The sequence below is a fragment of the Sceloporus occidentalis genome, unplaced genomic scaffold (assembly GCF_023333645.1).
Source record: "Sceloporus occidentalis isolate IW3139 unplaced genomic scaffold, rSceOcc1.0.p SCAF_78, whole genome shotgun sequence".
In the NCBI taxonomy this organism is placed as follows: domain Eukaryota; kingdom Metazoa; phylum Chordata; class Lepidosauria; order Squamata; family Phrynosomatidae; genus Sceloporus; species Sceloporus occidentalis.
The window spans coordinates 2,779,286-2,798,694 of NW_028317058.1; the positions used below are offsets into that span (position 1 = coordinate 2,779,286).

At 36.8% G+C, this 19,409-nt stretch overlaps 1 protein-coding gene across 1 annotated transcript in view; it reads right to left on the reverse strand.

Annotated features, from left to right (window-relative positions):
• The window catches only part of LOC149285519 (importin-11-like), a 176,951-nt gene that overhangs the window by 69,520 nt on the left and 88,022 nt on the right, over positions 1-19,409 (reverse strand). The window contains exons 22-24 of the mRNA XM_089495279.1: positions 12,302-12,381; positions 9,734-9,814; positions 765-860 (exon numbers count right to left, since the gene is read on the reverse strand). Of these exons, the coding sequence (XP_089351405.1) occupies positions 765-860; positions 9,734-9,814; positions 12,302-12,381 (257 nt within the window). The remainder of the gene's footprint in view (positions 1-764; positions 861-9,733; positions 9,815-12,301; positions 12,382-19,409) is intronic.

Here is a 19,409-nt window from a genome sequence, read left to right on the forward strand (position 1 = left end):
CACAACGGTTAGTGAAATAATCGGATTTGGATTCACACATGAAAATAATGTCCCAAACACTGCCAGAGGAAACAGATATAGGCTAAATTTGAGACATCACAACATGTATACATATTTAATGTTGAGACAATGTTTTATTTTGGCCTATATACACACACACAATATATTATATATATATATATATATATATATATATATATATATATATATATATATATATATAAATAACTTTTAGGTGGCTTTTGATTTCTTGTCCCAAAAATAAGCTTAGGCTATTATTTTATGTTTAGCTGTATCCCCCAACACAGCTTAGCTACCCTTTATTCAAATTAACCTATTTTATTTCCTAAAAGTAGGAAATGCGTTTTTTTTGTATATTCCTATTTAAATTAATGTTTTTAAGTAACCCGGGAGCATTGTGGTTCGAATGAGAGTGCCGGAAGGAAATGCCCAAAGTTCTATTCTGGCATTTCAATTTCTGTAGAATGTAACACTGGTCAATTCGAGTGCCGACACATTCGATCTGACCAGTTGGGGCCACACTTTTTAACCCCGACTGTGAGAGGGGAGACCAGGCTGTCTTTTGACATTTGATTTAACCCTGCCTAAAACCCATGATGTAGGAGACACGTCCTTGGACCTTAAGAACAATTTTTTCTTAACATTTCCCCTATATCACTGGTCCTTAAGGGGTTAATAGTTTTAAGTAGAAAAGTAGAAATATGAATTATGCTTGCAACATTATTATTTTAAATTATATTTACCTCTCCCTCTAAAATGCCTCGGAAGACCGGTGGAAGGAGAGCATGGAACATCTGGGGACCAACCTCTGGGTTGACCATGAGTTCATTTTCTAAAACCTAGGAGAGAAAAATGAATGAATACTTTCAAACACTTTGTCAAATGAACAACAATAGCACAAAAGCTACTTAAAGCAAACGTCATGCTGACAGGGATATGGATATAACAGTTTATATTAATTAGTGTTGTTACACTGTTGGCTATTTTGATTTTGTGAGAGATTTCATATTTGACCCCAATACGTTTGCAGTTAAGTATGATTAATTTACAAAGTCTGTATAACTAACCTTATCAAACAAAGAATTTTTATAAAAATGTGTCAAATGTAACCCAGTTGTAACAAGGAGGGCCCAAGGATTAAAACTTGCACAACAAGGCACCATTCAAAATATACTCAATGAAGTGTGATGTTATAAATATTCAGAATATGAAACTGTAGACAGACGAACACATCTTACTGTACGTGAAATATACACAGCCTCCAGTCATGCATTTGTGCACATGTGTGCAAAGGCCTCTTCAATCTCAGATAACTGTTTTATTTAACTTCATTTTGGAAGAATACATATTAAAGTAATCAGGGTATTTTGATATGCATTCTTCTATGGTGGTGTGTCAAGGATGTTATACTGTTCCTTTAACCTATTCACTAAACATCTAAATACTGTCTTAATTCACTAGCTTCACTATGCATTATATGTTATATGACAATAAATAAATAAAGAAGGGCAGTGAGGTAGCTGTTCTTCTACGCACAAAATCCTGACAAAGAATCAGGCCTATAAATTATTCCCCCCCCCCCAAATTCCTTTTTAGAAATAGCTCTGTTTAAGAAATATAGATACAATTAAGCACCTATATGACTGGTCTCAAAGTCAGGACCTAATTGTTTTATTTTATTATTGCTAGAACATTTATAGTCAATGCTCAGAAACCACAAGGGCCGCTGTCCTACTAGGTAGGAAGGCCAAAGACTGATTGGATCTACCTAGACGGGAATCCTGAAAATACACACACTTGTAGGGGGTATGCTTAAACAGTTAATAAACTCTGCCTTAACTCCATAATGCTTCAGAGAATAAGTCACCAAAGAATACAATGTAATGAAACTCAAATGACACATTTGGTTACTATTTAACATAATTACAAAGAATGTATAATTCATTTCTAGGATTATATTTTGGATAAATTAATTTATTGCTGAGAAAGTACAGCCCTCTAGAAAAAAAAAAAGACTAAAGTTAAAACTGTTCCAATCAAGCTGAATTTATTATTATTATTATTTTATAGATATAAAGTCCATTTTCGTGAGCAGTCAATGATATCGCGACAGAATAGTAGTGGAAAACAAATTTCTGTTGAATGATACTTCACTGCATAATAAAAAATAAAAAAAAACATTACACCTTTACTAGTATGCTTTTTAAACACAGTGTTTGCAGCCATGCGCAATAAGTTTAACTTATGGACCCAAGAGTTGCATTTATATTGTAGATTTAAAGAAATTCCTTCAGATGCAAAGAAATTCAATTTGTGTGCATCCATCAGCTTATATGCTTAACAAATTGAGTTCATTCGGGTTTGAAAACAAAAACAATGAAATCATTTTGTTTTCAATATCGGTGTCTTTTCTTTGTTACAATAAATGGAAAGTGGAGAACAAAAAAAATATATTTTTGATAGACACTGGCATTGAATTTTATGAATGCAATTATGCGGGTAAGGATTACGGCACAATGCAAAGACAAGATAAGTAGACTGATATCGAACGCAAATTTATTGTAAAAAACATCTATACGAGGGCTGCTTAAGACCAGGTCTGAAGGGCCACCGACCAAGGTTTTAGGACATCACATTTAAAGCACAAGCAGCTGAGTAAGTATTATTGATTAACCTGTCCATACACAGCAATATTACATGGCATCACGTAAACAACGGTCCTTAAAGTTCATCGCAGAGGCATGGAACGTCATGCGAGCCTTGCCTCCATGCACTCTTGTTCCTGGTGGGTCCAGGGGTGGAGGGCAGCTCTGCAAATAAATTCTTCCTTGGGGATCTAATCAGAGTTATGTGATGGTTTTAATGACCTATCACGGCCACAATAACATAAGCCGATGTACTCAAACACGGGCTGCTTATGCTAATCTCTCCCTCCCTGCCACTAATTGCGATCAGTGAGAGAGGTTGCCAAGTGTTACAACGCAAAAGGCAACATTGTAAAACTTACATATTAAAATTAACATCACCAGTGATTTATGGTGACAAAAAATGGTGATTAAGATTGTACGTCTTCTTTCAGTTTTTATAATCTTGGATGTTTTTGCGGGGACTCTTGGCAATGGAAAAGCATAAGCTAACCCTGATCTTACATGTCAGTGTTGGATATAATCGATCATTGAAGCTCTGAACAGCTTGCCTGCAAATACGAAGGAAAGAAAAAACAAAACAAAAAAAACCCTTTATGTTTCTGGTTATTTCTGGTCAGGTCTTATAATGAAAATGCTTTTTTTCGCATATGTATATTTTGGGGAAAAAAGAACAAAAAGAATAAAAAATATTAGAACCCATTTCCAAAAAGCTAGATCGCTAAAAGAGCACACAGCAGCAGTATGTTCTCTCTCACACATGACAAAGCGCTAAAGTGCTCCTAGATAGAATGTAATCTAAATGTATTAATTATGCATTATACAGGGCTAGTTCTGCACTTCTGACAGGGGAAACACATTGAGATTGGCATTTCACAAAGTACAATTGACGTCAATTATTTGACATTACACCACAACTGTTTAGCCGACAAGTCTTACAATATCTGCATATTATATAATATCTGCAAGAGAAGTAATGGCTACAACCTGATAAATGTGCTTACATATGTAGAATTTTGTAAAGTTCGCCCTTAACATAATATATTGAATTTAACGTGAATCTGGATTGTTCTAATAAAACTGGAAAACATGAGAGAAATCGTTTACATGGTAGAACTTTCTCCAGCGAGAACCGTCTAAATTCACAAGTGTTATTTGTAAAGGATTGGCCACCCAGTCCCCTTTTTAATTAATACTTTGAATCATAAAACATGTGACAAAGAAACCATTCAGAATAGAACTACTTATTCTTCAGCAAAAGATTGGAAGTTTTGTGATCTAACACACTATTTAGATGATCACATTTCAAGTTTATCTGTAGCTTTGTGCATTGTTATGATTCTCCTAATGATCTATTTCAAAGTTCCCTAACATCTGTGTCTTGTTCCCAAAGCCTCGTCTACCATAATAGCAATTCTTAAAATAAAGTATATAATTTTCAAACAGAAGCTCCCTTTTGACCACTTACTCAGCAAAGCTAAAAGAAGTATAAATTCGAATGGGAGAATGGAGCTATCTTTGCTAATTTTAGTTAAACATGTATTAATAGTAGCATATGATTAGGGTTTTATCTCTGTTTATTGTTCTATGGTATGATTGGAAATCAAATATCAAACATTTTATTTATAGTAATGAAATATGTTGAATTAGTTGAAAAACAACTTCATACCATTTATCCTTTATAAGCAATTAACATTTTGCAGGTGGAAGGTATACAATGCAAATCAATATATATTAAATTAAAGATCTCCACAATATTGTAAAACCTCAACACGAAGCTTCATAATTATTTCAGTAAGAAACGCTCCTTAGGTGCTAAAATCATCTGATAGCTCCATGTATAATGTGTAGATAAATATGTGATGTAACATTCAAGAAACCTTTACGCATCTTGTATGCTTTATAAGTCGGCTCATTCCTCTTTGCATGAGAAGCTCACCAGAATTGGCCCTTCATAATGCATTGTTTTAGTATAGGTTTTTCAAGGGTGAGCCTCCATGAATCGGGGTAAAGTAAATATACCCCATTGTGTCCACATTGCTCAGGGCTGAAAGGAAAGCATCACAATTTAAACTTTTTTTAGGCAGTCAACACGTAACACGTGTTACTTGTCCGAATTTCCAGTTTAAAATAATCCTGATTCGTTCTAATTGAATTTTTCATCATGAAACAAAACCATAATTTCACGGTTAATCCGGTGACCTCCTCCATCCTCCCAATCACACCTTTTGATAAGCCATGATCTGTCTGAGCAGTGCACATACGAGAAGACCACCCAAGGACCTACGGAACATTGTAACCAGTGTACATTGACCTGGAGGAGGACTTTGTTTAGTTTATAGGTTTTCTCATCATTGCGGTGCATCAAAATCTCTACTATCTTAGCAATGACTACTTCTTCTCAATGAAGAATGTACAGCAGTGAAATTGTTAACTTAGTTCTTTTCAGAATGTCTTAATATTTCATTAATTTACGAAGAACAAACTAACTCCAAATCAATATCGTGGACCCGACGTTGACTTCTCTCTGTAACACGAAGCTCTGTGTATCTATTTTTGAACTGAAACATGTAACACTTGTGCAAATCTTTATGAAAATTGCCAGATTCCACAGAAAAACTGCTTATAATAATAGTAATACAAACAAAAATTGCTGTTCCATTTAGAGAAAACGTTACTTTTCCTCTTATGCGAATAAACCTTAACAGGTCTGTGAATGCATTACTTTCTATAATCCCATAAAACGAAAACCAGTTTTAAGAAGCCTTTACAGTTTATGCGTTAAACTATCAGTGTCTGCTATTCTGTCATATGACAAGTGTTTTCGGCAAAAAATTGATAGCGATAGCTGCAGTCACACAGGGTTAAATACAGACTGCATCAACGGGTTGCACAAATATGTATATGGTGAATTCTGATTAACTCATGAAACAAAGCGATTTAACATCTTGCCTGAAAGCTCCCAGAAAACACAGGTTACTCATACGGTAACTTCTGAAAAACACTGTTCAGAAAAGAAGAAGCAACCTAAAGGCATGCAAGTCTTATCTGAGTAATACATGCAAGGGTGGATACACGGCCAGGCAGCTCTGTGACATGCTTGCTAAACACAGAGCAAACACAGCTTACTTCCCACATCATGAGAGTAAACAGCGCTGAATGACTGGGTACCTGTATATATATACACATTTTTACATGATGTGTTATTTACCCATACAAACACTTTTCTAAATTTATGTATGATAGAATAATAATTCCTGAGCTATAACGTAACTGAAATTATAAACCATAAATGCTAAAAATCCACTGTAAAAGTGAGGAGCATGCCCAAAATGTACTAAGCACTGAGAGTAACGCAGCTCTCATCGATATGCAAGGGGATAGAAAAAAAGGACAATAACAACACATGAACATATAGATGGTAGAACCTGTTCTGAAAAGAAGAAGATCCCTGGTGTGGGGTGGATTCTTCATTGGCAAGACCTATTCGGATTTAACATGGGGCTTGAACACACCTCCACTGGACCCAACATGTTTAGTGATTACGCCCCACCATTACCGTAAGAGAATTAGAGAAGAAAAGTACCTGCAGGTAATGCACAAATCGCAGCTACTAAAGGAACCCCGGTGTCTATTTAATAAGTTGGGGATCGGCAGGAAAGCTTTTAGTTATATACAATAAATTATTTAATAATATACATTATGAAGGTAAACTCTCTAGAGTTTCTCCTACAAGAAGAGCCTGACTGGCCAAGTACATGGCATGGTTCCATCAATGATTTCAAAAAAATTGAAAGTCCCCTCATTGAGTGAATTAAGCATTAATCGGGACAAGCTCAGCACTGCCTCAATGAGAAAAGTGTCAAGGATCATCCGCAATAATGCATCAAGGTATTGGTTTGATGGTATTGGTGAGGTGAAATCCCATTTCTCTAATAAAAACTAATGGACTTTCTCCAATCAACTTAAAAACTGTAAATTGCTGCTAAAATGCCTTCGTATTAAAAAGAAATATCTAGTGCTAGACTAACAGGTGCACAAAATTATAATGAATTATAATTTTATGCAATGTAACTGTTAAGTAAAAATAAAGAGTCATAAAAGCATATGTTTATGGTAAATCCCTGGAGAAAATGTATAGCTGGAAAATATTATACCAGGGACTGTTACCTTAAAGGAAGTATAGTTTTCTCCATTTAAAAAGTCATTCTGCTAGAAATGACATGACAGATGGCACCACACTATAGCTTTTATTAAAGAGGTCAACAGTGACCTTGAATAAGAGCAAGAACACCTATTACAAATCACTTCCAATGCAAGATAACTCAGCTATGGCAGATTTAATACATTTATGAATAAGGGCCAGCAATAAAACCAATCCTGAAACATACTTTTTAGAATTCTGTTGGAGACCACATCATCTCATCAAAGCTACAACATTGAGAACACTTATGTCCACACACATATTTATCAAGGATTTACCAAAAAATGGGGGGGGGGGATATGTATACATATATTAGAAAAGGGTGCTAGTTTCTCTATATTAAAATTTGCTGCATTTACTCAAAGTACAACAAATACTTATTTTTAAGTATAAACAGCTTGTTCTTTAAAAATGTTAGAAACGGCAACATTGGGAATCCATATTTTCAGGTGACCCATTTGCACACAGCCTGCACATAATTATTATTATCTTTTATTTATATAGCGCCAACAGTTTACGCAGCGCTTAATACAATACATATATTCAAGGGGTCTGACGAGACGAGAATTGACAGACTGAGACAAACCGATACATTAGGTGGAGAGAGCACGGCTCGCAAGCTTACAATCTTGAGGGAATGGGGTGAATCTCTGTACGGTTTCTGGGCTAAACACACACATATGCGGGCCAGCTAAACAGGAACAGATGGCATGTGATGGCCAAATGTACATAACTGTCTTCCTCTGCTCCGAAACCTACTTCCTCCTGATTTCTCCTTCCTCCCAAACTTAGTTGCTACAAAAAATGTCAGGAATCCCTTTAAAAATAAGATTTTCATTAAAATGTCAAATAGTTACACAAGCAGTTTATGACTGGAAGTTGATACACATTAGAATAACAATGCAATCAATAGAACTACACATTTATGCTGTGATGTTATTCTGCAAGTTTTCTACATTTTATTTAGCAGTCCCAGTGATTAATTTCCTGACATTTCAATTTCACGACTTCTCACCTATCAGAAACTTTAGCATAGCTTTTTTCCCCTTAATAAAATGCAGCATACATACACTTGAAATAATTTCTTTTTTTTTTTTAGAAGAGCATCTAAACATTTATAATCACACACAGCCCTCATATGCACTTTGACCCTTCCCATACTGAAGTTTTTTAGTATTCTACCATAAGTTTTTTTGACATCTTTACCATATTTTGGTTTAATTAAAATCCCCTTTTTTCATTTTTGATGTATCCACACAAATTATACACTCTTTTTCATAAAAAATAGGCCCTTCGCTAGAAACCATTGTGTAACGTGTAACAAAATAATAATAATAAAACTTATACTAAAATAAAAACAAATTATTTTGTAATTTCCTTGGAATTTCTTATATATCATGTGTCCCTGATGAACATTGACCCAACTTTCATTCGGCAACATTCCCTGCCCTGTCGGACACACACATCTTATGTATGCCAGTGATGTCACAATGACATCACTGAGCTCACTTTTTTCATTTTTTTATATATTTTATATATTTTCCCTTTGAGTGAAGGGGGGGAACACTCACTCTCTTCCCTCCAATCTCTCCTACACTGATCACATTTATCAATGATCAGGGCTCCATAGCCTTGCATTTCTGATCACAATGTGTGCGATCAGCCAGGTGGGAGAGCAGTCTTAGATCTCAGCTGGATCTCTCTTCTACTCCAAAGAGATTCTGGTGACATGTAATTATGTAACAGTGCACCGGTGCTCATGTCCCTGTTGCTGTGAAAACAACGTAGTACATGTACGTCCTACGGGTAATCTTGGCACATCTTTTGTGAATGTACCTATACGTCGATATGGTAACGAAGGCAGTAATCTATATGATAGCCGTGAAGTCCCTTTAAATTTCTATGCTGTCAATTTTGTAATTGCAAGGGAAAATTCTGCAGAATCTTGTCATTTGCATTTGCCTCTTCCCTTTGCCACCCTGCATGTGATATACTCACCTCCAGTGCTGACTTGGGAACATTGCAGGTTGGGGTCCTTTCAGACCCTCATGAGCAAGTAGCTAATTTGTGGAATCAGGAATCAGACATCTGTAGCTACTCCTACACACAGCACTATCAGGCAGCCCCCTCGTGCCTACATTTTCTGCACGTAATTAGTGCAAATTTTTGGTCATGCTGGGCAGGCTGCACAGCACTGAAAATTCTGACAGCGACAAAGCTATTATATGTACAGAGGTTCAGGAATAAAATGATCAAGCTAACAATATTAGGATCTCTTATCACACTTCTCAGAAAAACTGTATGACTTTATTTAACATGATACTGACTTCAAAAGACTGAAAAATGAAAAAGCTTCAAAAAATGAAAGAAAAGCTACATGGTAACAAATTGTTAAAGCGCAGTCCATTGCAATAATACCAGAGGTTCATTCTGCCATAACCGTATCAAAAAAGATACTGTTAAATTGGTTAAACTGGTAAATATTTTGTTGTTTTGCTGTTGCTTGCTTCCCCTCAGCTAGGAGTTATTTAACCGGTAATACCCCACATAGTCTACACACTGATGTCCAAACAACCTGCACAGAATGAGTATGACCTAAACATAGCTGAATAAGGCTGTCTCACCGTTTTAAAATGGGAAATAAATCTCATCTTGCCTTTCCATTCATCTTCATAGGGTTTGGACCTTCATAATGTATGGTGGAGTCAATTCTCTAGCAAAGAGATCCTAATACGCATAGATGATGCCATAACCAATCCAATACACATTTTACATACACACCTTTAATTTCAGGTATGCTAGTGTATAGGTGAGCTGATATGTGTATTTATCTTGCAAACAATAGAAAGTAATAGAGAAATACCTTAAGCACTTGAACTTGGCCTTCTGTGTTTATATCCTTAAGGAGTTCAAGGAACGAGTGGCAGAGGTTAGCTGTATATATCTGGAAGCAACAAAAGTGAACATATTACCATGTGAAAGAAAGCATTAAACATTGTGATTATTTAATTTAGTTTTTATTACATTAACCAAAATTCAAAAAACTGACAGTTATTGCTTTTTATTTAATCTTCAGATTCTGCAACATTCTGTCTTTTTGCATTCTTATACACTGGACTAATACGGCTACCCCAAACTTCAGTTTTCATGAAACATAAATAGAAGCAAGAATACAAAGCTCCCGAGAAATGATATCTAAGTTTAGGCAAGACCCACAGAGAAAACCCTAATAATGGCATGCCCCAAAAAACAGAATTACACATTACAAACTCGACTGGAGGCAAGTCAGCTTTTGTTCATATAAAAGTAGCTGTGAACCTGAGGGAGTAAGAAAAACAAAAAAGAGAGAGAAAGAACAAGGAGGAAGGGAAATCTGAAAGAAAAAAAAAGGGGGGGGGGGCAGTGGCAGGTCTGACACGAGCAACTGCTCCAAATCAGGTCTATTCGTAAAGTAAGGTTGCGCAATATGCCAGCGAGATGATGGCGAATCTGATAGTACGTAGAAAGAGGGTCACTAAGAAAGTGGGCACACTATTTGAAGGAACACATTCCAACAGGGTCAGTACCCCATTGGGTATCAAGTGACCTAACTGCAGAGTGTTCCACCTTCTGAGATCAAGTAAAGAAAATAACCATCCAACAAGCCTGGGAAAACACAGGGTTTCCTATATTATATAGTTTCGGTTCTAAGTTCTAAACATTTTGCGATTTGGGAAGAGACATATTGGACTCTACCAGAAGCGTCTCTAAATGCTAGTATGTACAGGTGGCGCTGTTTATGCCATAGGGCACGTGCGAGAGCTTTACCTGGTTTAAATGCCATGCTAACTTTCTAGTTAGTTGAAAGGACCTCTATGCTCCCCTGCGAAGAAGCAACAAAAGCTGGCAGTATGTATCAGTGAGCTCAGTCAGATCTACCGCCAACCTCAAGCCCTTATGTTTCACTTCAAGAGCCTATATATTTCCGCATAGAGAATGGAATTGAGCATTCTAGCACTTTTTCAGTCCTGATGAAATGACCCCTGACTACCACATTATGGGCCTTCCAGACCACCATAGAAGAGGACTGAGAGGGATGATTGATCTTAAAATAATCCTGATGCACTTGTTTGGTCTCTGTCACCACAGTATCCTACAAGTGATTCATTGAGACGTCATGACCAAACCTTTGCTTCTAAACTAGGCCAATTCAATACAAGCATTAATGGGAGCATGATCTGACCATGTGAACTATTATGTCATAGGTGGAGACATTCATAAGTAAGAAAAATATAATCAAGTCTTAAAAATATCCATTATGAGAATGTGAGTAAAAGGTGCAGTCCCTCTCAGACTAGCGCCAGAGGTGCCAACAATTCATCAATTGCAGCTAATTTAGCACAGACTAAATCCCATTGGGGTACCAACAGAGGGGACTGGAGACAAATCTAAATGAAGGTCCAAAGTTACAGAGAATTCGCCGCATAAGATCCCCTCGGCAAAGTCATCCAAAGTATTAAGCGTATTAATCAAAAATTTTACGGTTTTCGATAGTGGCTAAAAATAGCTGTTTGGTTGAGAACCCCCAAAGAATCAGCATTGCATTTAAAAGCCTTTAGTCCTTATCTGCCCCCCCCCCAAGCATGATGATATCCATGGACTACAGCATTTCTTGTATTCCTTTACCTTCATTTTAGTTTAGTTTTTTTATCTGCCCCAATGGCCCCAAACTACCTTACAGATGGCCAAGGTTCAGGTTTCATTATCTCAGATCTTTCTCTTTAATATCGTGTAGCAAATGTGTTTATTTTTCTGCTGTTGCTGTTGACAGCTCTTTGCTTACGTTTATTTTACACCCCTGTGTACTATAACTTACACGGAATGTTTAACTAAGAGCCACTCCACTTTTATTAAGCATTTCTTATAAAAATATATATATAATTTACAAAAGACCGTTCTTTGCTGAATATATAATTCTGTTGAAATAATCTCTGTCTGAATTCACTGAGCCGAAGCATAATCTTCTCGCATATAAAAGCCCATAAATTTTATAACTCAATACTGTTTTATGTAGTGCATTCCTTTTTTCTAAGACATATTGTAAGGAGTGAGCTGGCATAAAAACAAACATTAAAAGTGAATTTAGCACAAAAGCGTTTATTGTAAAAATGTATTTTATATATATATACAAAAACATGAAACAATGAAAAACATGAAGTATTTGTTGTTTCAGTATTAATTTAAGGGACACAATGCAGAGCTGTTTACAACGTTCTCCTGTGTCGTGGAGCCTTCACAGTTATATTCATAAGCCACATTTATGCAGCTTGAAAGTTGACTTTTCGGTAATATGGTACAAGTTTTATTATGAAGATGACAGATTTTGAAGGAGTAAACAAAAAGCCAGTCACAATTAAAATAAGAAAAGTTTGCTGAGACTTGGGTTACATACCTGCAAGAATTCAGAGGAGGCAAAGAAGATATAGGCTTCAATGATCTTGAAACAGATGCGAAGATTTTCAGTACCAAGTTCTAGAACAGAAAAATGTAATGAGCGCCCAACAGAGTAAAGCACCATAAAATACCAAAAACATGATGACACTATTCTAACGGTAGCGCTTGCAATTTTAAATATTTTTGTTTCACGATATTCATAATCTGTGGGTAAAAAAGCTTTGAAATCAAAAGAGAAACAAAGTTTATTTGAACTTATTAACCGGAATCAACCAGAGACTTGGGTTTATGTGAAGTTGACAGTGAGGATACTAAAAAATTCTATTTTTGACCATCAATTTCGCTTACTTCCATAAGGCTAGGTCTAATTACTTATACATGTCAGGCCTTGGAATTGTGTCAAAATCTTCATAAATATATACACAAACTACCCTTCACAAGTTCTTGTTTTTGAAAGAAAAGCAAATTTTATTCATTAGAATAACATAAAAATGTTGTAAATGAATATTGTAGCTGGAAACTGATGATTTTGAATGGAATATCTTCGCTGGTGAACAGGGGCCCTTCATCACTCCCATCCATAGGCATGCTGTGTTTGTTCATCCAAGTTAACTTCAAGTGGCTAACCGATGACTAAGAAATGCTTTTGCAATTATGTTACAGCTAGAAATGTCCTTGTTTCCCACGAAAAGAGCTAAGCGACCCCTTCACACCATGTCAAAGGGTGCACCACGCCATATGACTACCCCCAAGGTTCCCTGTGTGCAAACACCTAAGGCTGGTTAATCTAAATATGTAGTATGGTTTCTAGGATAAAGGACATGTCTAGTAGTTCATTTCAAAAATGTATTTTATTCACCTAGTTACTAAAATGCAAAGATAATTTCAAACTATGCGTCACTATAATTCTTTTAGAGATTATGTATTTAAAAGTAACTTTCTTAATTTAATATAATTCTAAATAGGATAGGCTCAAAAGAGTATAATTGGTTTAAGTTTATCATCAACACTGTTAATAACAGATTAGCTAAAACAAGAGTTTAATATTAAACAATTTAAATGAAAATAATAAGAGTCAAATATCCATAATCAACCAAGAAACAGTGGGTGATATTGTATATTATTTTTCTATTTATGATTTTCCATATCGTAAGCCTTTTTACATTGCATTGTACATACAGATTGTGTTATATTATACCATAAACGAATGGGACACCTTCATTACAACAGCACAAGCTGCCAGGGGAGGTCAGAGGGTCTACATTGTCCGCAAAAACAGGAGAACTGGAAGGCGTGATTAACTTGCATAGCGTTGACAAAAAATACACAGAATTTTGAGGGGGAAAAAGTTAATTGGTGCCCTAACAAAATTTACAAATTATAACTTTTAACCCCTTAAGGACCGGGCTCATTTTTTCTTTTTGTACCCTGTGGGACCGAGGCTGTTTTAATACTTCTGTGGTGCTTGTGTTCAGCTGTAATTTCTCCTCACCCATTTAGTGTACCCACATAAGTTATATATTGTTTTTTTTCAGGACAAGATGGGCTTTCATCAGATACCATTATTTTGATAGTATCATCTTATTTACTATAAAAAAAACCAAACACATTTTATGACTTTTATTTGAAAAATCTTTTACTCACCTAAAAAAGCAAGTAAAAAAACTAGCTAAATAGATTCCACTACTTGTCCTGAGTTTAGAAATACCCAATGTTTTTATGTTTTTTTGCTGTTTTTTGTAAGTTATAGGGCAATAAGTACAAGCAGCGTTTTATGATTTCCAAACCTTTTTTTTTTTTTAACAAATCTGGTCAGTCTGCCTCCATCTCCTCTTTGGAATATCTTTGAAGCCGGTTAACTTAATTTAACCCATTCAAACCATATATTTTTGAAAACTAGACACCCCAGGGTATTTCAAGTGCTGTTATTTTGACCCTTTCCATGCAACAGTTATACAACCACACTTTGTCAAACTTTGTAATAGTAATTTTTTATTTTTTTCACACAAATTGTAATTTAGTTATAGATATACAGGTCCTGGTATATGTCACTGTCAAATAACACCCCAATGTGTGTTCAGGAACATCTCCTGAGTACAGCGATACCCCACATGCATGGGTTTGGCTGGTAAAAGGCTATTTTTGAGGCAACACAGACTTTTAGCATCTGGTCATTCTGCCTCCATCTCCTCTTTGGAATATCTTTGAAGCCGGTTAACTCAATTTAACCCATTCAAACCATATATTTTTGAAAACTAGACACCCCAGGGTATTTCAAATGCTGTTATTTTAACCATTTCCATGCACCAATTATACAACCACACTTTGTCAAACTTTGTGTGAAAAAAAATAAAAAAATTACTATTACAAATTGTACTTTAGTTCTAGATATACAGGTTCTGGTATATGTCACCCCAATGTGTGTTCAGGAACATCTCCTGAGTGCAGTGATACCCCACATGCATGGGTTTGTCGTGTTGTTTGAGATTTAAAATCCCACATTTGGGAAGTGCGCTTTTTTTCTCCATTTTGGTCAGTCTGTACCTATGCCCTATCTTTGAGCTCGGCCACTCCAATTTACCCCATCAAGCCATTTTTTTATATATATATTAGACACCCCTTGGGTATTTGAAGTGCTTTTATTTTAACTCTTTCTATGTTGAGATTTTTGAGAAATTTTAGCACTTGCTCAAAATAATAAACTATTTTTTTTATTTTATTTTCCTTTTTTTCTTTTTTTTTTACACATTTTGCTGGTACTGGATGGTTCCTCTGGTGACATCACTGCATAATTATTTTTAAATGTTAGCACTTTTTTTTTTTTTTATATTTTTTGAATATTTTACTAATTTATTATTATTATTATTATTATCTTTTATTTATATAGCGCCAACAGTTTACGCAGCGCTTAATACAATACATAAATTCAAGGGATATGACAAGACAAGAATTGACAGACTAAGACAAACCGATACATTTGGTGGAGAGAGCCCTGCTCGCAAGCTTACAATCTAGAGGGAAAATGGGGTGATAAACATAAGGCATAGAGAAAGGGTGAGAGGTATTGTGGGGGTATCAATGACAAGGATGTTCTAGCAGCTAAGATGGTATGCTTCTCTGAAGAAGTGGGTTTTTAGATGTTTCTTGAATGTCGGGAGGGAGGGTGAATTCTGAAGGTTCCTTGGGAGCAGATTCCAGAGATATGGGGCAGCTCGAGTGAAATCTTGTAGACGGGAAAAGGAAGAGGTGATGAGTGAGGAGGAGAGCCTTAGCCCATGGGAGGAACGTAGGGATCGAGTAGGAGAGTATTTGCTAATGAGGTCAGAAATGTACGGAGGAGCGGTATTGTGGATGGCCTTATATGTCAGTACCAGGATCTTAAATTTAATTCTAAAGGTAATCGGAAGCCAGTGGAGGGTTTCACAGAGGGGGGAAGCAGAAGAGGAGCGACGTGCAAGGAAGATGAGCCTAGCAGCGGCATTAAGGATAGACTGTAGTGGAGAGAGTCGAGACAGTGGAATGCCAACCAGAAGAGTGTTGCAGTAGTCAAGACGGGAAATGATAAGTGAATGAACCAGAGTTTTTGTGGATTCTTGGGTGAGGAATGGGCGGATACCAGAGATGTTTTTTAGGTGCAGGCGGCAGGATCTGGCGAGGGACTGAATGTGAGGGATGAAGGAGAGGTTTGAGTCAAGGATGACCCCAAGGCATCGGGCCTGGTTAGTAGGAGAGATTGTTGTGTTGTTAATGGTGATAGAGAATTCAGGTAGTGGAGTGGAGATGGAGGGAGGGAAGATAATGAGTTCCGTTTTAGAAAGATTAAGTTTCAGGTAGTGTTGTGACATCCATGAAGAAATAGTAGACAAGCAGCTGGTGATCCGGGACATGAGAGATGGAGAGAGATCAGGAGAAGACAGGTAGATTTGGGTATCATCTGCATATAGATGATACTGGAGGCCAAATGAGTTGATCACATTGTGATTAGAAAGCTGGGCTCCATTGACTTGCATGGTTGAATGCAGTACCTGTATTCAACCTGCAAGGGGAGCCAGAGTTCTCTAGAGGGTCTGGAGACCATCTAGTGAACTTTTTCAACTCGATTGTTTTTTTTACAGGGCGGCCGCCATCTTGCTGATGGTGAAGATAAGATCACCGGCAGTGGCGGCTGTGACCGCTCTCCGGAGCGGTCACAGCCCGTCTTGAGGTAAGTGTTTGGTGTCGCTGGATGCCTCCTGATCGAGGCATTCCAGTGACACCATTTAAGTTTAGAAGGTGATCGTTGATCGCCTCCTAAACACTTTTAAAACGGGCGTCCCGTTGTTGACGCCCCGGGGAGGGGCCAGACATGGCCCCCGATGCCGATCTCGGCGTTACTGAATGCCTCGACATTGAGGCATTACAGCAACGCCGTTTATCACTTGATCACTTTCTAAGCTTATTTAATTTAGTGACAGTTCAGGACTGTCAAAGGTCGTTAAGTGACCGTTTTTGCGTGACGGTCCTGAACCGGCAAAGGTCGCGAAGGGGTTAAATGTCCGGCTACAATAAGAGCCCTTAGTTGAAGTTGATATACCGGGCAAACCTAGAAAGAGACAAGCTTTCGGGACCTCAGAGGTCTCTTCTTCAGATGGACATTTAATGATGACATATTACATCTAATGGTTGCTGAATAGTGCTTTCTATAATTGTAATAATTGTTTAATCTAAGTTAAAAATGTTTGCTCATAGAACCTGTAAAGTTCAAATAGGGAAAGCACTAAAATGCTTGGCTTTTCCTGGAGACTTTAGCTTGTGCTACACAGCATGTGCAGCTTAAAGTTGAAAATGGAAATAAAAGTACTGTGGGAAACTTCTATGGCTGTCTGCTTCTCCCTTAAGGCCTCATCAATGCTACTTCAATGACTAAGCGCTGCGAGGCTTGAGGCAGGCTGCAAACCAGCTACCGTAAAGATACGGGGAGTAAAACATTGAAGCACGCAGAGCACGGCGAGCTATGAATATTACAGTACTGGCACATGTGCCACACAACACGTCTGTCAGCTGGAGAGAAAAAGTGAAAACCTTCACATTTCCATTTTGTAAAAATATTCTGATGCTCATGATATTGCACATACAGCGATACGGTGTATATCGATTCTTTATGTTAAGTACCTCAAACGGGTTGGGAATAAAAAGATTGATAACAGCAGCTATAGAAGGTGAAGTTCAAGATTATTTTATTGGTAGTAACGTATCAAAAGGGCTAAAAGCAACAAAGGAAATTAAGCATTCGTAAACATGGCTGATCGAGAGAAGCAGGTCTAAACATTTACAGATACATAGCTTTTAACTATATATTTATAAAAAGCAGATAATTAAAGGGACCCTCAAGCTATCATATGTTTGTTAATGACCTCTTTCCCCTTTTAAAGCAGGACTTTTTATATGCTTAAAAAAATGCATGTTAAAATACTTACAAGTACTTGAACCCCCTTTGTGACACGGTTATGCTCCCCCAAGTGATAGTATTTTATTTTTGCCATTTTACTTAGGATTTCTTCCACTCATGTAAACAACAACAACATGGTCTGAGAAGAATACCCCCCCACAGGGACAGGTGTTTTTTGTTTTTTTTAAATAAGGGAGCAAAATGTCAGGACTTACACAGCCAGCAGAGAGTGGCATCTTCTGTTACTCAGGTGTAACGGGCGCTGGATCGCTCAGCAGGAAGCTACCAATGCTGGCTTCTGCTGACAGGGGAGACCCCAGGCTGTCAAATGACACCATCATCTCCCCTGTAACAGCAGGGAAACGTCCCCAAAACCATAGGATGTGCTATTACATCATCTAGACGTTTTAGTACATACTAGTACAATGTCATGAAGGGGTTAATATGCATTCTTCATTGGTGGGGCTAAGAAGGGGCACATGACACATGGAGATCCCTCTACTCACTATCCTATTTTTAGTGCAGCTGAAATAGCTTTTTCATTCGACCTCCTCTATTCACCTGTCCTCTTCCAGGTTAATTCATAACATTTCCAGTTGACCGGAACTTCTTAATTATTGCCCTGATGGAGGAAATGGGTATTTTCAATGCTTTTGCTATTTTCTTATAGCAACTTCCCATTTTGTGAAGCTCAACAACCTTTTCCACACCACAGCTAAATTCCTTGGTCTTACCCATAGTGAAGAATGACTAAGGGGATATGGCCTATGTGTTACCTACTATTTATCCCCCTAGGAAGGCATAGTTGAACAATGTCCTGTTCCTATTCACCCAGGTGTACTAAAAAATGTAAAAAAAAAAATAGGAATAGACATCAATCATATTTTTCTTATATGAATTCATAGGGGTGCCAATAAATGTGCTACAATGTAATTGTTTCATAAGAGTATTTTCATATATTTTTTATTACATGGGTAATGGTGGGTAAAGGTGATGGAAAACCCTTCCACTTAAATTTAAGGGGTAGTAGAAGCATGTATTTTTTTTTTTCATAAAAGATCAAAAGGCTAAACAATAAAGACAATTTTTCCAAGCATTCTTTGCTCATATTTACCAAGGGTGCCAATATTAGTGGAGGGCACTGTATTTGAGAACCTGGAAGGAAAATTAAAATTATTTTACCGTTACCTAAAGTATAGTTTATGTAGAAAAGAATTTTAATTCTTTCACATATCTTAGAGAGTGCTTCCTTTGAGCTGGATTCTGCTGTACAAATGTTTTGACTGCAGATGTCTAATATGTTGGATAATTATTAGGTTGACTGATTTGGCTAATTCTACATGATACTTCTGCTGTGTTTTTGTAACCAGTATAAATCTCTCACAGCTATTCTGATATTAATAAGAGAAAATGATAGATGAATGAGCTGTCCCTTACCATTCATGCAATTCATGCTCACTCAGATATACTATTTACAGCTGCACGTTACACCAAATAGGTCTTCAGATTTATAAACAGATAAGTGTGCCATGTGAACATTAAAAAGAATAAGGCAGAATTCCAGGACAGTTGGCATCCGGATACACTACAGCAGTGGGTTTTCTGCACATATTTTTGGCAATAAAGGTTACTGGAGCAAGGAATGAGAATGAAGAAACTCAAAAATGGTATACTTATG